This window comes from Natator depressus, chromosome 11, assembly GCF_965152275.1.
Source record: "Natator depressus isolate rNatDep1 chromosome 11, rNatDep2.hap1, whole genome shotgun sequence".
Classification (NCBI taxonomy): domain Eukaryota; kingdom Metazoa; phylum Chordata; order Testudines; family Cheloniidae; genus Natator; species Natator depressus.
In genome coordinates this window covers 59876968-59896598 of record NC_134244.1, presented here as the reverse complement: position 1 = coordinate 59896598, position 19631 = coordinate 59876968, and the positions used below count along the sequence as shown (strand labels likewise).

At 38.1% G+C, this 19631-nt stretch overlaps 1 protein-coding gene across 4 annotated transcripts in view; it reads right to left on the bottom strand.

The window, feature by feature from the left end:
• Positions 1-19631, bottom strand: part of CARF (calcium responsive transcription factor) — a 52381-nt gene that overhangs the window by 32604 nt on the left and 146 nt on the right. For 2 of the 4 annotated variants that reach the window (XM_074967957.1, XM_074967955.1), the window contains exons 2-6: positions 13761-13882; positions 11835-12059; positions 7437-7557; positions 3794-3923; positions 1779-1863 (exon numbers count right to left, since the gene is read on the bottom strand). In XM_074967957.1, coding sequence (XP_074824058.1) covers positions 1779-1863; positions 3794-3923; positions 7437-7557; positions 11835-12059; positions 13761-13871 — 672 coding nt within the window. In that variant the 5' untranslated portion in view covers positions 13872-13882. Of the gene's footprint in view, positions 1-1778; positions 1864-3793; positions 3924-7436; positions 7558-11834; positions 12060-13760; positions 13883-18977; positions 19280-19631 lie in introns of those variants that run through there. The other 2 variants (XM_074967956.1, XM_074967958.1) reach the window with 2 other exon arrangements.

Sequence of the window (19631 nt, the reverse complement as noted above, 5' to 3'; positions counted from 1 at the left end):
AATTCTGCTGATGATACTTAAGGAGGAATGGAATTCAGCTCATTCCTGCTTAGCTGTGTTGGCTCTGCAGTGCTAACAAGAATAAAAAGCAGTAAAACAATAAAACTTTTTTTTGTTACTAAAGGGAACAAAGTGTCTCTGAATAGTTCTGTGGAGCAGCAGAGTGCAGATCTTACATTCTCACTATTAAGAGTAGAACTGCCACTTTAAACAGAAGCAGTATTTTTTTCTTACAATATTAGGATATTAAATGCTATATGAATGCTGATCTTAAGGTTATGAATTTAAACACAGTAGGTGGAAATTTTAAAGGGGACGAAGGGAGCCAAGGACCTAACCCCCACTGATCTTCAAATAAAGTTTTATATAAAATAAAATACTTTAGTAAATGATTAACAGATGTTATGCAAATGTTACAGTTATGAGCAGCATGTGTTATAGATGTCTATAATCACAATAGAAGGGATTAGAGATGATTATCTGCAACGTATTGACCTGTTGGACTCTAACAACTGATTAACCATTTATTTAAAATAATTACTTATTTATTAACCTGTTATAAACTATGTATAAATGAAATCTTAATATGAAGTATGACCAATAGTCCTATCCCCAAATGTTAGGATATTGCAAAGTTAAGGATCTCATACCAAGATTAACTCACCCATGTTGTACATACTGCATATATTTTTAACAGTCAAATTAATAATAAAAATTAATGTTCAGTATGGTAAAGTTAATGTTACCGATTTCCTGATTTTTGGGTGTGAATATCAATATGCTTAATACTATATTAACACTTGCATGTGATAAATAAGGTCTTATCTGTGTTTTTTAATTAGTTTACAGATTTGCAGGTGTGCATAGAGAGGAATTTTAAATTGCTCAGGAATTTAAAATCAACTGATGACTACACGTGTCAGCAGCATCACATTTAGCCACAAGGTGACATTTCTGCAATCAGACATTTGACAACTTAAGAAAATGCAGTTCTCAGATTTGCAGATTCCTGGTTTAGGTCAAATGGCATGCTAAGTGTAAAGTTTAATTTACACCAACTACGTAAATTCTCTGGCATTTATCATGGTGCAATGCTTGCACTACATAAATGGAAATAAAATCATTTTATGGATTTTTTTAAATAACTAAGGGTAGGAAGGGGACCAGTCTGGTTTATGAAGCTAAAGAATTTTCCTATAACAAAATTAGCTGTATATGGGAAAGCTAAAGGAAAAAATATTCACTTCAAGGAAGAAAAATAATTGATAATATAAGAAAAGTCCTTTGATGAATGAGAGAAACAAGTACATATTGTGGTATCTAGGACAGAAGTTGTATGATTTTATTAAAATATAAATGCCCCTCTGGAATGTTGACATTATGGTACCTTTACTCTCATAGACTAAGGGTCTGATCCTGCAACTATGCATGGACCTTTACTCTCAATAGTAATCCCACTGAATTGAACTCCTATAAGACTACTCATGAAAGTAAAGTTACCGGCACAGTTGCAGGCTTGGGCCCCAAAAAAGAAATTCCCCAATCAATGGATTGTTAAATGCAATCAAATGAAGCATTGTCTTAGTACAAACCACTGAGGTTTGCACAACACCCAAGAATGGCTATAAAGCACTTCCACTTTTTAAAAGTGGTAGACTTTTTTTTTTTAATCGCATTGTGAAATTTAAAATGCAAATAATCTACATCACTAAAATTTTTATTCTGTGAGTTTCTTAATCTAGATGAACTGAGTATAATTAGGATTGTTTGCAGCCCACCTCGCAGTTCCTGAGACGACGGGCCCACGTAGGAGTGTTTGGGGGCAGTGGCTGGAGAGGGACAGGAAAAAGATCTTCCACTATCCTGAAAAATAATGCAACAAACATATAGACAGATGATCAAGAGAGTGACATCAAATCCAAAGTAAAAGGCAATATATGATTCCCTTTGTCAATATCCTTGTATTATGACTGCAGATAACTTTTATTGCCAAACTGTAGATATGGTAACATCTGTAACTGACAATTATCTTGAGGAACTTATGAAAAAATTCATTCTCAACATGACTCACAATTACTGTAAAACTTCACACAATGCCATATTTTAAAACGGCACTCTCTGGCTTCTGTATTCTCCTATTTCGTTGGGTCACCTAATTCAGCAAAGCACTTAAGAAGAGACGAGAGGAAGAGTTCTGTATAGCTCCAAAGCTTGTCTCTTTCAGCAACAGAAGCTGGTTCAATACAAGATATTACATAACCCACCTTGTTCGCTCCCAAAGCTCTTAAGCACATACTTAAAATATAAGCCATATAGCTTCCTGATAAAAATCACAGCTAGAACACTCTTAAAACAGACTGGTGGAGTTTGTTAAAGATTCCAGTATACAAGAAAGTCCATGGTAGAATTCTGGAGCCGACACTGACATGAAATACATGTTAAACGTTACTTGTTTTCAAATATAACAATTCTTAAGTTATTGAAAACAGCTACCAAAAAGTGCTTCATGTGAGCATCATGGGATCCCCACCCAAAGGGTCACATTTTGTATCTAACGCCCTAAATCCATCAGGATCTGTCTACCATTCCAAGAATTCCAAGACCCCAGTAAATCACCTACTGCCAACACAAAGAGCCCTAAAATCCAGCTACATATATGTTTGGCTTTCAGGACATTTATTTTCCTTCACAACATCTCCAAAAACTTACATTCAAACATCTATTCACAAAACATTTTTACTACATTTTAGAGACATCTTCAATACAGTCAGTTTGCAAAACAACATTATGCTGCAGTGCCAAGGGTATAATAATGACCTAACGTTTTCTTTTCCACCAAATCCTAACGCAAGAAGGCAGGCTCACCAAAGAGGGCACACACGAAAGAAAAAGTCAAAATTACAATTTGTGGAGATTTTCTCTTTTTAAAATCAAAATTAATTATATGAAAATGAATCCTAATTTATTCTCAACTAAAAGCACAAGAGACATAGTGTACTGCCATATTGGAACCAAAAGGATATAAAAAAAATAAGTGAGAAACTAGCTTATTTCTCTTATTTTAAGAAAAATTGTGCTGCATTAATATACTTTTCAAAGGTCACCTATATGAAAACTCTGTTAGCAAAGATTTCTACACAGAGTTCTCAGAAGAAGCCCAAGGAGTTTTCCCCCTGAACATCAACTGAAATAGGCAATTGGCTATCAACTGAATAGGCAATCAACTGAAATTAGCAATCAAATTATCAAATAGGCAATCAACTGAATAGGCATTGACACCAACAGCCTCTCTCTGCCTAACTGACTCTGAAGTCTTTCAAATTCCATTTTAAGATTCAGCTCTTCTCTTTGGCCTATAATTCCTTATAAACAGCCCTCCTCCCACAGTGCAAATACAAGAAACTCTACTCAGCTTCACAATTTCCCTATGCTCACTGAGTCACTTTCAGATCTCATTTACACCAGTATTAATCTGGAGTAACTTCAATTATTTAAATGGAATTATTCTAAATGTACACCAAGATGAAATCAGAATACATCCCACTCTCTCTGGAATTTAGATATTTTACCCCTCTTCCCCTGGCTGTGGCACATCTACAGCTGTTCCCTGCATAATATACTGCAGCCTACAATATGTCGTTCAATAGTATTTACAGACTGTAATCACTTGTGGAGACTTCTATAACAGTTTTGTAATAACAATTACAAAAATGAACTGAAATTGATGATATGACTAATTGTATGTGTCTGTGGTGCTAAGTGATATTTGACGGCTCTTTACCTTCTCACCTACCTGCTTGTTGTCTTTTTGGACACTGTGAGAGATGCTTGGGGATGAAGTATGTAACTACTTGTACTGTCTGCGATAGCAGCCACTGCTACTGTCTGCAAGTTCCCGTCACTGCGTTTCTCTTCTGAAACACCTTTGGGGGGAAAAAACGACACCACCCTCCTGTTTAATAACTGCACAAAGAACGGGGAAATGACAAGTTATGATTTATTGTGATCTGTTGGAAAAGTAAGCATTTTTGCACATGAAATAAAGGAATGCAGTGGATGGCAGATTATAGAAAAATTAAATAATTATGATCGAATAGTGATGATTTATAAAATGTAGGAATATGCATGCAAATATATCATTGATGTTATACTGTTTCATCTTTGTAATTCCACTATAGCAGATAAATCCCTACATGATTCAACAAATAATTACAACAACTTGTAAATTAATCTGTCCTACATTTTCAAAAATCTATATCATAGTTGCAAGTCTAACCCTGTCGGCTGCAAATTACACATCTATTTGCTTTAATGTTTTCAACAAGGGAGGTTTAAGACACTAAAATCTGTTTCGCACCTAATCAGAAGCAAACAAATGAGTAGGCCCATGCCTCAGATTATTCCATCTAATCATGCAAGAACATCTTCAACATACAGTAAATAACTAATCCTAATTGATCTATGCATTGCAGTTGTAGCTGTGTGAGTCCCAAGATATTAGAAAGACAAGATGCGTGAGGTAATATCTTTTATTGGACCAACTTCTGTTGGTATCTCTTTCACCAAAAGAAGTTGGTCCAATAAAAGATATTACCTCATGCACCTTGCCTCTCTAATCCTAACTGATGTATTTGCATGTGAAACTGATCATACCCATAGGCGTAGTTTGACTTCTATATTTTGGGGGGCAGCTCCAGTCAGGCCAACGAGGCTGCACATGGGGGAGGGGCAAATTTTGCACCTGCCAGAGGCTTGCAGTTTGATGGGGACAAAGCCCCTTGGCCCCCCAAACCATGCCCAGGATCATACTTATCACCTATATAGTTCTTTTAATCTTCAAAACAACATATTACCACAAATTAATCCTTACATTCCTAGTGAAGTAAGTTTTTATTACTACCCATGTTATACAGCTAGGGAAACTGAAACAGAAAAGGTAATAGTCCAAGACCACAGAGAGACTCAGTATCAATAGTGAGAATCAAATTCTTGAAGTATAATCCAAGTCCATCTTTCTTTACTGAAAAATGTAATGGTTATTCAGTAAATAGGATAAACGTTTCATCTACATTTGATCTACTAACAGCAGTTTGCACACACAGCAAATATTCCTAGATTGAGACACTTCCAACTTGTCTGCAGTTAAAGGAAAATGTGAAGAAAAAACGTGAATGTAATTAAATCAGTGTTTGTCTGAGAATGAAGAAAAACTGTTAGTAGAAGTTATGTGATACAGAAATCATTCACATAGAAAGGCCTGTGAATGTTTGTTAATGAGTATCTCTTAATGAAATTCTGAGCAGCAGAACTTGTCTCTGAATTTTGGGACAAACAGACAAAGCCTCGTGTTCAGCTAAACTTACAAGCGAACAATCAAATTTTTGAAATTCCCTTGGTGCCTAAATTGTTCTTAAGAAAACAGCAAGCTTATTTGTACATGCAATGGTGTGTTTCGTTGCACCTTAGTGTGTGCTTAAAATGTATTCTTGATATATCAAGGGTGAAATCCTCCTGGCTCCATGAAATCAATGGCAAAACACTAATTTTTCTTCAGAGTACCCTAAGTACTCAGCATATATGGCTTCAGAGTAGATTTTTTTTTAAATTTCCATTGTCTTCACTGGTCTTTGGATCAGGCCCATAATGTATAAACATCACTTTTGGCATCATTTTCTGCTTTGAAATGTGTTACCTTACTTTTATAAATTTAAATAATGGAACAACAACTTCAAACTGGCAGTACCTGCTTACAGACCAAGCAGTCAGATTTGTCTGACTCAGCACAAACATTAATACTTTTTTCCCATTAGAAAGAATTAAAGTAGATGTTACACATTTTTAAGTGTAACATCCCAAAAGTCTCAATTTGGAAACATCATAAAATCCTTTTAAAATTAAAAGAAAATACTGCATTTTTGAAAACTGCCAAAATGTAATTATGTACTGCTTTTCTCTGTTCTAGCAGACTATGTTGCAAAAGACAAACAAAATAAAGAACACACCACCAAGCCCCAAGATACTCAGGATTTTATTAACAGCAGGAAGGAATCCAGCTTCTGAAGGTTTCTTTGTTTTTAAAATAATGGTTGAGGGGTAGGCTAGTGAAAATTTTTTTAAAAAGATCTGCCATAGGAAAGTTTCTTGAAAGTTGAGACTCCAGTGAAAGTCACTTTTCAAATGTACAGCTATTTTAAAAAAAGTCAAAATCAATTCTATGTACTGCAATTGAAATGTACTGTTCTCATAGACTGCTACCTATTCAACAAAAAATTCATATAAATTTGTTGATGTACAGTGTTAAAGTTAGGATGGGAGGCTCTCCAAGTATTTGCATGCACAGAGGAAGGCTGAACCAATGGTTCAGGTATCAGCGTGGAACTTGGAGATGTGCATTCAATTTTCTGCTCCACCACAGATTCTCTGTGAGACACTGGGCAAGTCATTAGGCCTCTCAGTGCTCTGCATTCCTCCTCTGCGAAATGGGGATAATAGCACTGACCTCCCTCCTTCCCATGGTTTCTGTGAAATGCTTTGAGATGTACTGATGAAAAGCCCCGTATTATTAATTATAAAATTACATAAAACTAGTAAAATGCAGATAATTTCATATCCAGGGCTATCAAGACAGACTCATTGGCAGCGGACAACTGTTTCAAATAGTACTGCCAAGAGAAGAAAACGCACAGGAAATAATATTCCAAAACCTTGACTAAAAAAAGTCATTGTGCCCCAAAGCTATTTATTCACTATTGGCAACTTCATCTGCTTATTCTTGTGGGAATGATGCTGAGGGTGCCTCCAGGTATTTTATTGTTACCAGGTCTGGGGTTTCTCACTGATTTTTCACAGATTTTTTACAATTATGGGACTGACCCAAAGCCCTCTGAAGTTAAAGGAGACTTTCTATTTACTAAAGTGGACCTTGAAGCGGACCTTATATGTGGACCACAGATACTTGTTCCTTCAGAGAAGGAGCAGAGGCCCCTAACTGCATAGATAGCCAGGAATACGCAAACTTGGTGACATACAATGTACCTGAGGAAAGTGAGAGAGACATGGAATCTATTTTGGCTCTACCACTGACTGACAGTATAAACCCGAGCAATTACTTATTCTCTCTTGGTAAATACTCTGCGAATCCCCACTGAAATTAATGAGATGGCATGGGATGTAAATCAGGGCAGAATTTACCCATACTACATCTCAAATGGGCATATGATGTAATACTTATTTCACAAGGATCTTGTCCCAACTTAAATGTTTGTAAAGTGCATGGTGATCTTCAGATGAAAAGTGCTGTAAATGCAAATATTTATTATTATATCTACAATATTAATTGAAGGAAAGGGGAAATAAAGAATTCATAAAGATGGATCATTTGATATGTTTTTGGCCACAAGAACAGACAATCCTCAAGTCCCACAGGTAAAACTCACCCTGCGTACTGGTGACATCCAGAAGTTGTCCTTGAGGAATAATCACTTGTGCCATTCCTGGCTGGGTCGAAGGAATTACATGTAGCACCGGTCCATGTTCTGACTGGCTGGCAACAATCATCTATTAAAATAAGAATTAAAAATACTTTGTAATACTAATTATATAGTGTGATCTGGTTAACTGGTTTTCAGTAGCATTAGCATGTTTTGGTTACTACCAGAATAATAACTACCTTTGAAATTGTTTTACATTTGCAGAGTAATTTGATTTTACTGTATGAGAAATTTGAGGGTTTATGATGGAAGACAGTCCACTTTAACATTCTAAAATATGTGTCAATGATTTCTAACTGCTCAAAACCTTTTAAAAACTTAACATTTATTAAGCTAAAAGTAGAGAGAAGCAATTGTGATTTTGTGCTGACATCCAAACAGCCTTGTTTGAAACTTTGAACGCTACTACCAGCTCTATTGAAAAGGATTTTTAAAAAGTGTATTCACTATCTGAAACAGAAAATCATGGCTGTTTCTCTAAATTAAAGCTATAGTCACGTATAATAAGTAAAAAAATATATCAATTTCCTCAAATCTATAGTCTTATAAAACTGCTGTATACTGATATGACGTATTATGGAAGAGCTGGAATTAGCGAAGTTTCAGGACATTCTTCAGGAAACCTGGCAAACCAAATTATTTTCTTTATGGTAGATATTCTCTGAGGTAATAAATAGTTTTAGCCTATGGAAAAAGGTAAGCCCTACCTAATAAATATTCATCTTCTATTTCTAACTTTTTTTTGGGTTGGTATCTGGCTTTTTTAAAAAAACAAACTCACACACAATTTGGATGAGTGAGGTGTCTTTTTAATTGTAATTTTCTGTAGATCTACAGTATATACCAGCAAAAAACTTCGGATCAATGATTTTTTTGTTAACTTTAAAAAAAGAGAAAATGTAAGACCTGTGAGGCATTGTTATATGTAAATTAATCAGGGGAGAAAGGAAGAGGAAGAATATCATTGGCTGACTTACCGCTGATGCCATATGTGACATTGCACTCTATATGATTTTATGAAAATATGGTACTAAGTGTGAAATATAATGTAACTGGAATATGCTTCATGCAAAAGGTCTCTTGTAAGGAAGCTTACATTGTAAGGAAGCTTATCATTACAAAGCTTATAATCTACTGAGTGTGTTCATCCTATTTATATGAATTTATTATTCTTGTATCTGAAACTAGAAATATGAAATATAACTCAGAGTCCTATTTTATTATGCAAAGTGTGGGCCGTTAATGGTGGTTTAGAATCTTGATGGCTCCCATTAACTAGGACAATTGACTGTAGATGGCTCTGTTTACTTGCAAGCCTTCCTGTGAGTTAGGCCAGGTAGAATGAAGGCTTGGGGTCTCACAGGACATGTGACCATGTCACCTGTTACTGGAATCCATCTTAAACCTGGTGCTTTTCCATTTAGAAGGAGGGGTGGGGACCCAAAGAGACAAAAGATTCCTGCCTTGTGCCAAAGGTATATAAGGGAGTGGAACAGAACAAAGGCAGCTGCAGTCATGAGAAATCCCCTAGCTACCACCTGAGCTGGAACAAGGACTGTACCTGGAAAAAGACTGGGCCCAGACTAGAAAGGAGACTAGTCTGTGAAAGAAGCTTATTGGAACATCTCTGAGAGTAAGATTTTATCTATAATCAGTTCCTTAACGTATTAGGCTTAGACCTGTGTGTTCTATTTTAGTTTGCTTGGTAACTTACTTCATTCTGTCCGTTATTACTTGGAACCACTTAAATCCTACTTTTTATATTTCATAAAATCACTTTTGCTTCTTACTGAACCCAGAGTTAGTGACTAATACCTGGGAGACCAAGCAGCTGTGCATCTCTCTATCAGTGTTATAGAGGGCGGACAATTTATGAGTTTACCCTGTATAGGCTTTATACAGAGTAAAACGGATTTATTTGGGGTCTGGATCCCATTGGGAGCTGGGTGTCGGGGTGCTGGAGATAGGTGACTTGCTGAGCAGTTTTTGATTAAAAAGTCTGCAGCTTTGGCGGCGTGGACCAGACCTGGGTCTGTGTTGCAGCAGACTAGCATGTCTGGCTCAACAAGGCAGGGTTCTGGAGTCCCAGCTGGCAGTGGAAAATGGGCTCAGAGGTAGTTTCAGCACATCAGGTAAGAGTCCCAAGGGGTCTCTGTGACCAAACCCGTCACAGTGGCGTAGCTGAGCAGGATCTGTGCACAGCTGATTGCTTTGAGACACTGGTAGTGATTTTAAGTGAGTTTTAAGTGAGCTGGCTGGAGAACAGACAAAGTGGTTACCGGTTTGTTATTTTTTGTTTGCTTATTTCAGGTAAGGGAAATAGGGACAGAAAAGTAAGCAAAATAAGTAAGAGTGAAGATCAGAAGAAGCTAGAACTGCACAGGTTGCAAATTGCCAAGGAAGGCTGAACACCGGGTGCTGGAAAGTCCCTGTTAACTAAGAAGCCCCTGAGCTGAGTGGATCTCAGTTTCAGTGAACTGCTGTAAGGTGTGGCCCAACCTCTGGGTCTGTGCTGAAGCTGACCGGAGCGTCTAACTCAGCAAGACAGGAGTGGAGGGGTGCCTATTCTGGCAGAAGGGTTGTTCTCTGTAGTATCCCAACTCATCGAGTGACCGTCTCAAGGGAAGATAAATGAAAATTGATTTGCAATTTTCCCGGAAAAAGGCTGCTATGAAGGCAGAAACAGACAAACAAAGGGCTGCACACCAGCAAGCACTGGATTTAAAAGACAAAAAGATTGAAGCACAGGAAGATGCTCAGGAGGAGAAAAAAAGAGAACTGGTAGCAAATGCCCTGTCCAAAAAAAAAAAAAAAAAAAAAAAGGAATTTTAGATTTACTGCCTCCGCCATGGACAGTGTCCAAGTCTCTGGCAGTAAGTTCGGGAGGAGGGTGTGACATTGCACTCCATATGCTTTATGAAAATTGCTAGGATATATATATTCAGGCCTGTATTCTAAGAATTTAGGTGTATTCTTATCACTTGGCTAGTTATAGAGGTATAAAAGAAAGAATCAAAATCACTGTCTGCCAGTGTAAGGTCCTTCTCTTACTGTGACAGTCCAAGGCCCTGTTCTTAGGCTAAGGCCTTTGGCTAAGCAGCAGATGCAGCCATAAGCTGGGAAGTGACCGGTCACATCCTCACATTCCAAACTAGTCACATTGAAATAAGGTGCTATTGGGCTGTTAGGAATACAGTCCTGTCCTGATAGTGCCTATCGCCTCCAGAGAAAGGGAAGTGCCTAGAAAATGTAAAAGGAAACTTAGTTTGATAGCATCCTGTCTGGCAAGAACTCACTTATCAAAAGCTGGGATGTGAAATCCTCATTTCTGTATCGTTTTGTCATTATAGTTCCCACTTTGCTATTGTTTGTCTGTATAATCTCTGTCTGGTTCTGTGATTGTTCCTGTCTGCTGTATAATTAATTTTGCTGGGTGTAAACTAATTAAGGTGGTGGGATATAATTGGTTACATAATCATGTTACAATATGTTAGGATTGGTTAGTTAAATTTCAGGAAAATGATTGGTTAAGGTATAGCAAAGCAGAACTCAAGTTTTACTATATAGCCTGCAGTCAATCAGGAAGTGTGTGGGTGGGGGAAATGGGAACAGGGAATGGGGGTGGGGAAATTGGAATCATGTTTGGCTAAGGGCAGGAATGGGAACAAGGACACAGGTGTAAGGCTCTGTGGTGTCAGAGCTGGGAAGGGGGACACTAAGGAAGGAAACCCGAATCATGCTTGCTGGAAGTTCATCCCAATAAACATTGAATTGTTTGCACCTTTGGACTTCGGGTATTGTTGCTCTCTGTTCATGCGAGAAGGACCAGGGAAGTAAGTGGGTGAAGGAATAAGCCCCCTAACAAAAATATGCTTGGAATGTGAACATAATGTAACTGGAATATGCTTCATGCAAAAGGTCACTTGTAAGGGATCATTACAAAGTTTATAATCTACTGAGTGTGTTCATAATTCCCAATATTCAGCTAAAGTGGCTCATAGGATAGCAGTAGAAAGAAGAGGAAAGAGTAAGCAGTAAAGGGGAGAAAGAAGAATGGGAGCATTGTGGACTGTTCCCACTGTGAGATGGTCTTCTATATAGTTTGAGAATATGATAAAAGCACATTAGATTTTTATGAATTAAAGTCAATAATGGCTTAGCTCAGGACCTGGAGACCTGAGCAGAGGCAACTGAGAACTAAATAAACCACTCAGAGAAGCATCACCTTGTTCCCAGAGTCGGAAACATTTTTATACAGAAACTCTAAACCACTTCAGGACAATTGTCCTGAACATTGTTTCTCTTTTGTGAGCTCAGCAGGTGTGTGGTTTTATATGTACTCACCATCTGTGTACTGGAATCCCCTAGTGACTGTAGTTCATATAGAGGCTGGCCATTCTGGTCTACCAGATGGAACTCTTCTGTGGAAAGAGTTTGAGCCTGGGATAGCTGCACTGGTGTATTCGATGACACAGATGAATTGTCTGAAACATGCACTGTGATGGGCAACACTGCTGGAGAGTCATTCTGTTCAAATGATGGATCCCTGGAATCCATGCAGGTTAGATGCTTTTACAGGGAAAAACAGTGAAATATACTTTAATCTTAGTATCAACTTGTTATTTCTATTTTAAATAATAATTTAAATATATTTTATAGATTACTTGCTACGTTTCATTCTCATAGGGAACTTCCCCCCAAGTGTCTATTGGCTAGTGATTTTATTTTCTGCTCCTGCTTCCGCGATGAAAATATTATTTTCTGCCTCTGCTATGGTGAAGCAAAACTGCTTGTACCCAAGACTTGCTTCCAAAAATAGTTGCATTTCAAAATAACATGCCTGGATCCACCCAGAAGACTTACAACCAAGTAGGAGGGCAAAGGTATAAAAGGAAAGCGGGGGGGGGGGGGGGGGGGGGGAGAATTAGCTAATATAATCTCCAAAAAGTAATTTTAAAAATCCCTAATCATTTTTAGTTCAAATTTCTTAAAAAGCTGTAAATATACTACTTGAGTCTCAAAACAATACTTTCATTTTTGGCTGTGAATAGAACCACAACATAGAAATTGACACAGTATCTTTGTCAAATTTTATATAAGAATATGAAGCATGGAGGCAGTACAAAAAAGCAATACAATGCATAAGCTCCATATGGCAAGACTAAGAAGCAATGGGCTATGTAAATGTCTCTTAAAATCTATATTTATGATCTCACCAAACCTGTCAAACTTGGTCTAGTTATACGCATTCCATTTTCGTTTAGCAGCTATCAGCTGAAGCTAGGAAGCTTCTGCACTATTAGCAATCTGGGTGCACTCAGAAACAATACTAGACTGAAGGGAAAAAATGTATAAGAACTCCAAAGTAGACAGCTCTCTTGTAAGCAACCCATATGATGGAGAGGTTTAATGTCATCTGAACAACCTAAAAAAGAAGAGTGGAATTTGCTTAACTTCTTCCAGTAATCACACATTCATTATTTTCTGAACCTTTATGACCTAATCACTGGTACAACAGAGTTTGTTAATGACAAATTCTAATAACTGGAAAAATGTTTCTAAGTTCTATATGCAGGTCAGAAACTGGCCACATACATGAAAAATCTAGTACCCATTGTTGTACTTTCAGTAAACAAAAGATTTGTGGCTTGGGGCCTACAAATAAATTAGAGTAATGGCAATGAATGCCAGGATACAGGATCACATTGCCAAAAGAATTATTTCAAATTGTAGAATTAACTAAGAAACACATATGCATGTTGTCTGGATTAAAGACATTTTGATTAGAAATAGATAACTACAGCCAAAATTCTCACACCTCAGTACCTAAAATTAGACTCCTACATCAAAATGTGCACAAATATATACAGCCTGATTTTCATAAGTGCTGAATACCTACAGCTCCCACTCATTTCAATGGATATTTCCATCAGTGAAGGAAAATCTTTCAATAATTTTTAAAATGAAAAAAGTTAATACAAATACACCCATTGAAAGACAAAGTGTTTTTATGTGATTTTCTAGCTTTGCTATCAGAATGCAAACTGATGAGAATCATGCCAGATATTCACTCATTCCAAATTAATCTGTATTAGAAATCAATGTAAAGGCAGTAGTATATGTTGTGTAAAGCCATTGTGAAATAATGAGAGAAAAACAGATTGCTTATTGATGTGCAGTGTAAACAGGTTATTATTATGTTGTAGACTCTTCACAGAGGATGGAAAGAAACCAGCTTCAAACACAGTGATGTCTCAACTAATCTCTCACCTGAAACACTTGGTCATCTGTTTCTGACTCTCCTGTACTATTACAGTTGACTACCAGTAAGTCATTAGATGTTTCCATGCTGACGTCATGGTCAACTCCATTTTCTTCCATTACAGGGTAGCCTGGAAAAGTCACAGTACTTTAATTCAGCCTCCCATCCAGGATGTACTTTTACTTTATCCTATAGGTCACTGCATTTATTTTTTATTATTTTTGAATGTAGATCTTATGAATTCAAGCAAAGCCTCATCCCATTTGAGGTCAATGGCAAACCTCCCATTGACTTCCATAGGACTGTGATATAGCCCTTACTTCATAAGGTGCCAAAACCTGACATATCTTTATTCAGTTCTCACCCAAGAAAAATGTCCATTGATTTCTACAGGATCATGGATAGGCCCTTACTGCAAAAAGTTTTGCTTTAGTAAGATTGGCAGATTTTGATCTATTGTTTGTGCATATATGTAGTTTTATACAAAAAGTGACCATATACATTTATATAATTAAAGTCTTTCATCCAGAGGGATCACGAAAGCACTCTATAAAATTTTCACGAATGAATTTTTTACAATGAACACACAAGAATTGCTTCACCCATCTCTGACATTCTGCTAACTCTGGAGTGAAATGCAACAACTATTTTAGAGTAATACTTAACCATGTCAGAATGAAGGCAAACATCTATTCTGCTAATTTACCAGAGGCATTTTTAGGCAGGAAGAATGAAGTTACCCAAACTGTAATTTGGCCAGGACCATGGGATGAACAGAAAAAGTGCCAGAGGCTCTTAGAACTTCAGTTGTACCTCTAATTCCACAGAAGGCACCTCCAGCAGCACAGTTTCCCAGAACACAACATTCAATCATACAAAGAGAAGTGATACCTACCACTTTCTGCAGGACCTAAATTTTGCCTGGATTGAGCACTTTTTATCTTATGCAATGACCAATAGAACGCCCGGTGAGTTAATTCATTCCGTATGTTAAAGTGCACCACACCCCATGAAATATACATGGCATAAAACAGGGCCATCTTTGTAGAAGAAATTTTAATTTTGGTATCCTGATTTTTTCCAGGTTTTTTTCCTCAAATAATATTCGTTTAATAAGAAAAAGTATTCCATGGTTATGTAGCTTGCATATTGTACAAGCTTTACACATTCCATCAGTTTTATCAGTGGAGCTGATAAATTGCTGTAACTGGACCTATTTGGCTTTGCCTTTTAGCCTCTATTTCCTTCATCATCAGAGCTTCCAAGTTCCATCAGGTTAGCTGGTAAATTATTTGAACAGAAACATTCAGCCTGTGGAGCACACAAGTTCGTCTGACTAAGCCACACGAGGTGGATGGAAGAGGAAAGCCTGACCTATTTGGCTTTTGGAGCTAAGTGAATCACCCTTCAGAGATAAATTCTTCCAATGCATTTGAACAACATTCCACCTTCAAACATATCTTTAAATTTATTAAACCTATTTTCATCAAACTTGGATTTTTTAAAATTCTCAATTACTATACAAAATGACAGGTTCCTAATTTCGAATATCTTCCATGTTTAAACCAGATCGCAGAGGGAAAGCATTTTTTCCCCCTCAACACTCCCATACTCCCAAAATATTTGAACACAGTTAGCTTAAACTTTCAAAATAATTTCACTTTTGGGGCTGAGACCAAATATGGAAAGTTTCAGCCATAGATACTAAGGATGTCAAGAGCAACAGAAAAAAATTGATTGGAAATTGAATTTTATTAGTATTAAATGTATTATTAATCTCTCTAATAAAAATAGTAAAATAATGTGTTTTAGTCTAAGCAATAGAATTTAGCCTTTTGAGAAAAATTAAGTGTACTGTCTGCAAAATGGCTTTCCACAGATGTAATTTTAATATCTCATTTAGGAATAAATAAATATTTAATAATAGATTACAAAATAATAGTTGCTATTATGTTCTTCAAATCAGACAGTTCAGTTACACATATGTTGAAGATTTTGTCTGGGTCAACCTCTATACCCAAATAACTCCCTCTCCCTTTGATGCAACATTTACAAATCTGAAATAAAGCTATCAAATATATCTGGATTCTTTAAAATATATCTGGATTATTTAATAGAAACATTTATTTTATACTATAAATTATATAAAATGTTGAGGATGAAATTCTATTTTCATATTGTTTCCTCTATAGGCCTTTCTGTGTGTGTATGAATGAATTTAATGTTTCTGTAGTGCTGGATTGAAAGCAGTGCTCTCTGCAGGTGTGTCAGATAGGTACAGCACAAACACTTGCAGTACCCGGCCAATAGGCCTCAGCTCCACCTTGTGGGGTAAAAGGATAGTTTATAGCCAATGGCTATGTCTACAGGAAGAAATTTTAAAATTTACCACTGTTGCTATCACTGGTTCAGTTCTATAGATACAAACACTGGCAAGTGGAAGTGCTAGCACAGGCAAGGTGTTTACGGTGTTAAACACAGAGAAATATATACCTGTTCTGAGAAGGGTTACACAACAGGAGACTTAAAATAATAGCTACCACCTGGAATCCAGTGGTATGCTAGTTCTCCCAGTTGACAGTGGAGCTGAACCACCATAGCTTTGATGAGAATTGTTAGTGAAGAAGAAAAAAAAGCCTACGGTAGACAGAGACAATGCCCATTCAGTCCTTTATTACTCTGATGAGACTATGGTCACCAATAGCGGTGGTTCTTTTAGTAATGTACTATATGTTCTTGCCAACTAACTTATTTTGTGTAGGACACCAAACTCTAGAGAGGGACTTATAAGAAGCTCTTACTCTAGTCAGAGCACTATTTTCTAAAATTTTATGATGGGTTTATTAATTTTTTTCACCCAGAATATTTTATCATTTATTTTGTGTATTTTCTTTTTTCCAACATTTTAGAAATTTATGACATTTTTAGGTATCAATTAATAGAAACAGTAACCTGGACATAACAAGCAGTGGTTCCCAATGAGTAGCAGTTCCAGATTGAAGTGACTTTAAGTTCTCTTACCAAGCCTTGCTCCTGTTTTCCACAGATCTATTATTGTGAGGCCTCCTACTCAAGGCAGGGAAAGAGTGGTCCCTAAATGCAGATGGGAGCACTAAGATTTAGAACTGAACTTCTAATTATTCTCATGACTACAGTATTGTAGTTAGAGAAGAAAACTAAGCTGCAAAAGGGACAGGTTATTCCACTGCTCTGGCAGATAAGCATGCTTTGCAGAAGAAGCATACACTGAAAAAACAAAAGGGGATCAGGAAAAATACAAAGACTTCTTGAAATCTGAACCTTGGAGTTTCAAACAAAGGTACAATCAAATTTGATGTGTGCAATTTCATATTTCCAATAAGAGAAGTTATGATGAGTAAATATCTTGCTGCTGATCTTATTTCCATCTTACGATAGAAAAAAAAAAGTTTTAAAGTTAGTTATGTCTAGGGCCCTATCAAATTCACAGCCATGAAAATCTGGTCTTTTGCGTGTTTTTACCCTACACTATACAGATTTCACGGGGGGAGATCAGTGTTTCTCAAATTTGGGGTCCAGACCGAAAAGGGAGTTGCGGGGGTGGGGTCACGGTTTTGCCACCCTTACTTCTGTGCTGACTTCAGAGCTGGGGAGCCGGAGAGCAACAGTGTTGGCCAGGCCCCAGCTCTGAAAGCAGTGCCCTGCCAGCAGCAGCACAGAAGTAAGGGTGGCAATACCATACCATGCCACTCTTGCTGCTGCCTTCAGAGCTGCGTGGCCAGTCAGTGGCAGCTACTGATTAAGGGCCCAGCTCTGCAGGAAGGAGCACAGAAGTAAGGGTGGCAGGACCATACTATGCCATCTTTACTTCTGCGCTGCTGCTGGTGGCAGCTCTACCTTCAGAGCTGGGCTCCTGGTCAGTAGCCGCTGCTCTCAGCAGCGCAGAAGCAAGGGGAGCAATATCACAACTTCCCCTGCCCACCCCCAACTCCTTTTTGGGTGAGGATGCCCTACAGTTACAACACCGTAAAATTTCAGATTTAAATAACTGAAATCATGAAATTTATGATTTTTAGAATCCTATGACCATGAAATTGACCAAAATGGACCATGAATTTGGTAGGGCCCTAGTTATGTCATACTCAAGGAATCAATAGCAATATTGTCCCCAGTTTTCCAGGAAAATAGTGCTGAGTTAGAAGAAACAGTTTGAGACAGTGACACAGCCTCGATGCAATTAAATGCCCCTTGCAAAAGAAGTGTGTTTTATGAGACATTTCTACATCAACTAAATCATTACTAATAGGCACAAGTGACAGTAAAGTAATTAAGGATATTCAAGTGTCATGGCCTTCTCAATGAAAATGAGTTACATTGGCCACACACATATTTGTAACATATAACCAAAATTTTCTTAATCTTTGTCATGAAGGGAACTAAGAAAGACTCAGTAACTGCTGACCAACTTATATAGTGCCTTTCATGTTATTCCTATAAACTATAGTAATTATTCAGTAGGCTTTTAAAAAAAAATTGTGGAAAAACCATTGCTTAGTGTCTTTCTGCAATCATTAACTAGATGTACAAATTACAGATATAAAAAAAGCATTTACATCAATTACACTGGCAAGACGCCACTTTTTTAAATAGTAAGATATGCTTTCTTCAGAAATACATAATTTAAAACACCAAGACAATCCTTCCTTCTCCATCAGTTTATCCACAGAACAATCACACATTATAGACAGACACAGCTACTGACTTATAGCGAGGCCATAACTAACCGTTAACAAGATGCAAAAGGAATCAAACAAATGCAAGGTATCCAGCCAAACACCTTTTTCCAACATACTGAATTCACTTATAATTACAGTACTTTTTTAAAATCCACCAAATTTGATTTTAATAAAGCTTTATTTTTAGATGTTGTTACATGAACATTAAGGTTCACCAAATTACATCAGTATATCATCAGCAGTGAACAAGTACATGAAACATACCCAAGTATACACCAGTAAATCAGTATCTCCCAGAGAATTTCAGAGTAGCAGCCGTGTTACTCTGTATTCGCAAAAAGAAAAGGAGTCCTTGTGGCACCTTAGAGACTAACAAATTTATCTGAGCATGCTCGGGGGTCGCATAACTCGACCCCCGAGCATGCTCAAATAAATTTGTTAGTTAGTCTCTAAGGTGCCACAAGGACTCCTTTTCTTTTTCCTAGAGAATTGTACAAGAGGTGTGCATACCTGTTTATATGCACTCATCCCAGGGGCTGTGTCACCAACTCTACCGACACAATTTGAAGAGGGAAATGTCAAACAATGATGAATGGGCCTGTAAACGTCTCATGGATAAACACAGCAAAAGCCTTCCGCTTCAAAAGGAAGAAGGCAGTGGGATCTAGGCTTGATACCCACTCTTCCATCTCCCCATGGGTCTTAACCTGAACCCTTAATCTTTTACCCCCCACAAGGGGTACAGTAGGTCAGGTCCTGACTCCAGGGGGCACAGCAGGTCCTGCCCAGACCCGCCCCCTCACCCCTTCCTGACAGGCAGCGGGTCCTGTCCTAACTACCCCTCTCCCCCCCGTCCGTTCGTCCCCACGCTGAGGGGCTGCGGGCCGCGTCCAGCCAGGACTCCGTTGTTCATCCCCCTAGTGCGGGGCCGAGGGCAGGGTAGCGGCTCTACCTCGCCTCACGCCGGGCGGCGGGCAGGGCGGGCGGCCGCCCTGCCAGGGCCTCCCGGGGGCAGAGCCGGGCCCCCGCCATGTTGGCCCCTCAGAACAATAGCCCCGGGGGGCTGCCCCCCTCCTCCGCGGCGCCGCCCCACAGCAGCGCTGGGAGCCAGAACGCCCGCGCGCGGGGTCGGTAGGGAGAGCAGACTGGGCGCGGCTCCTCCCG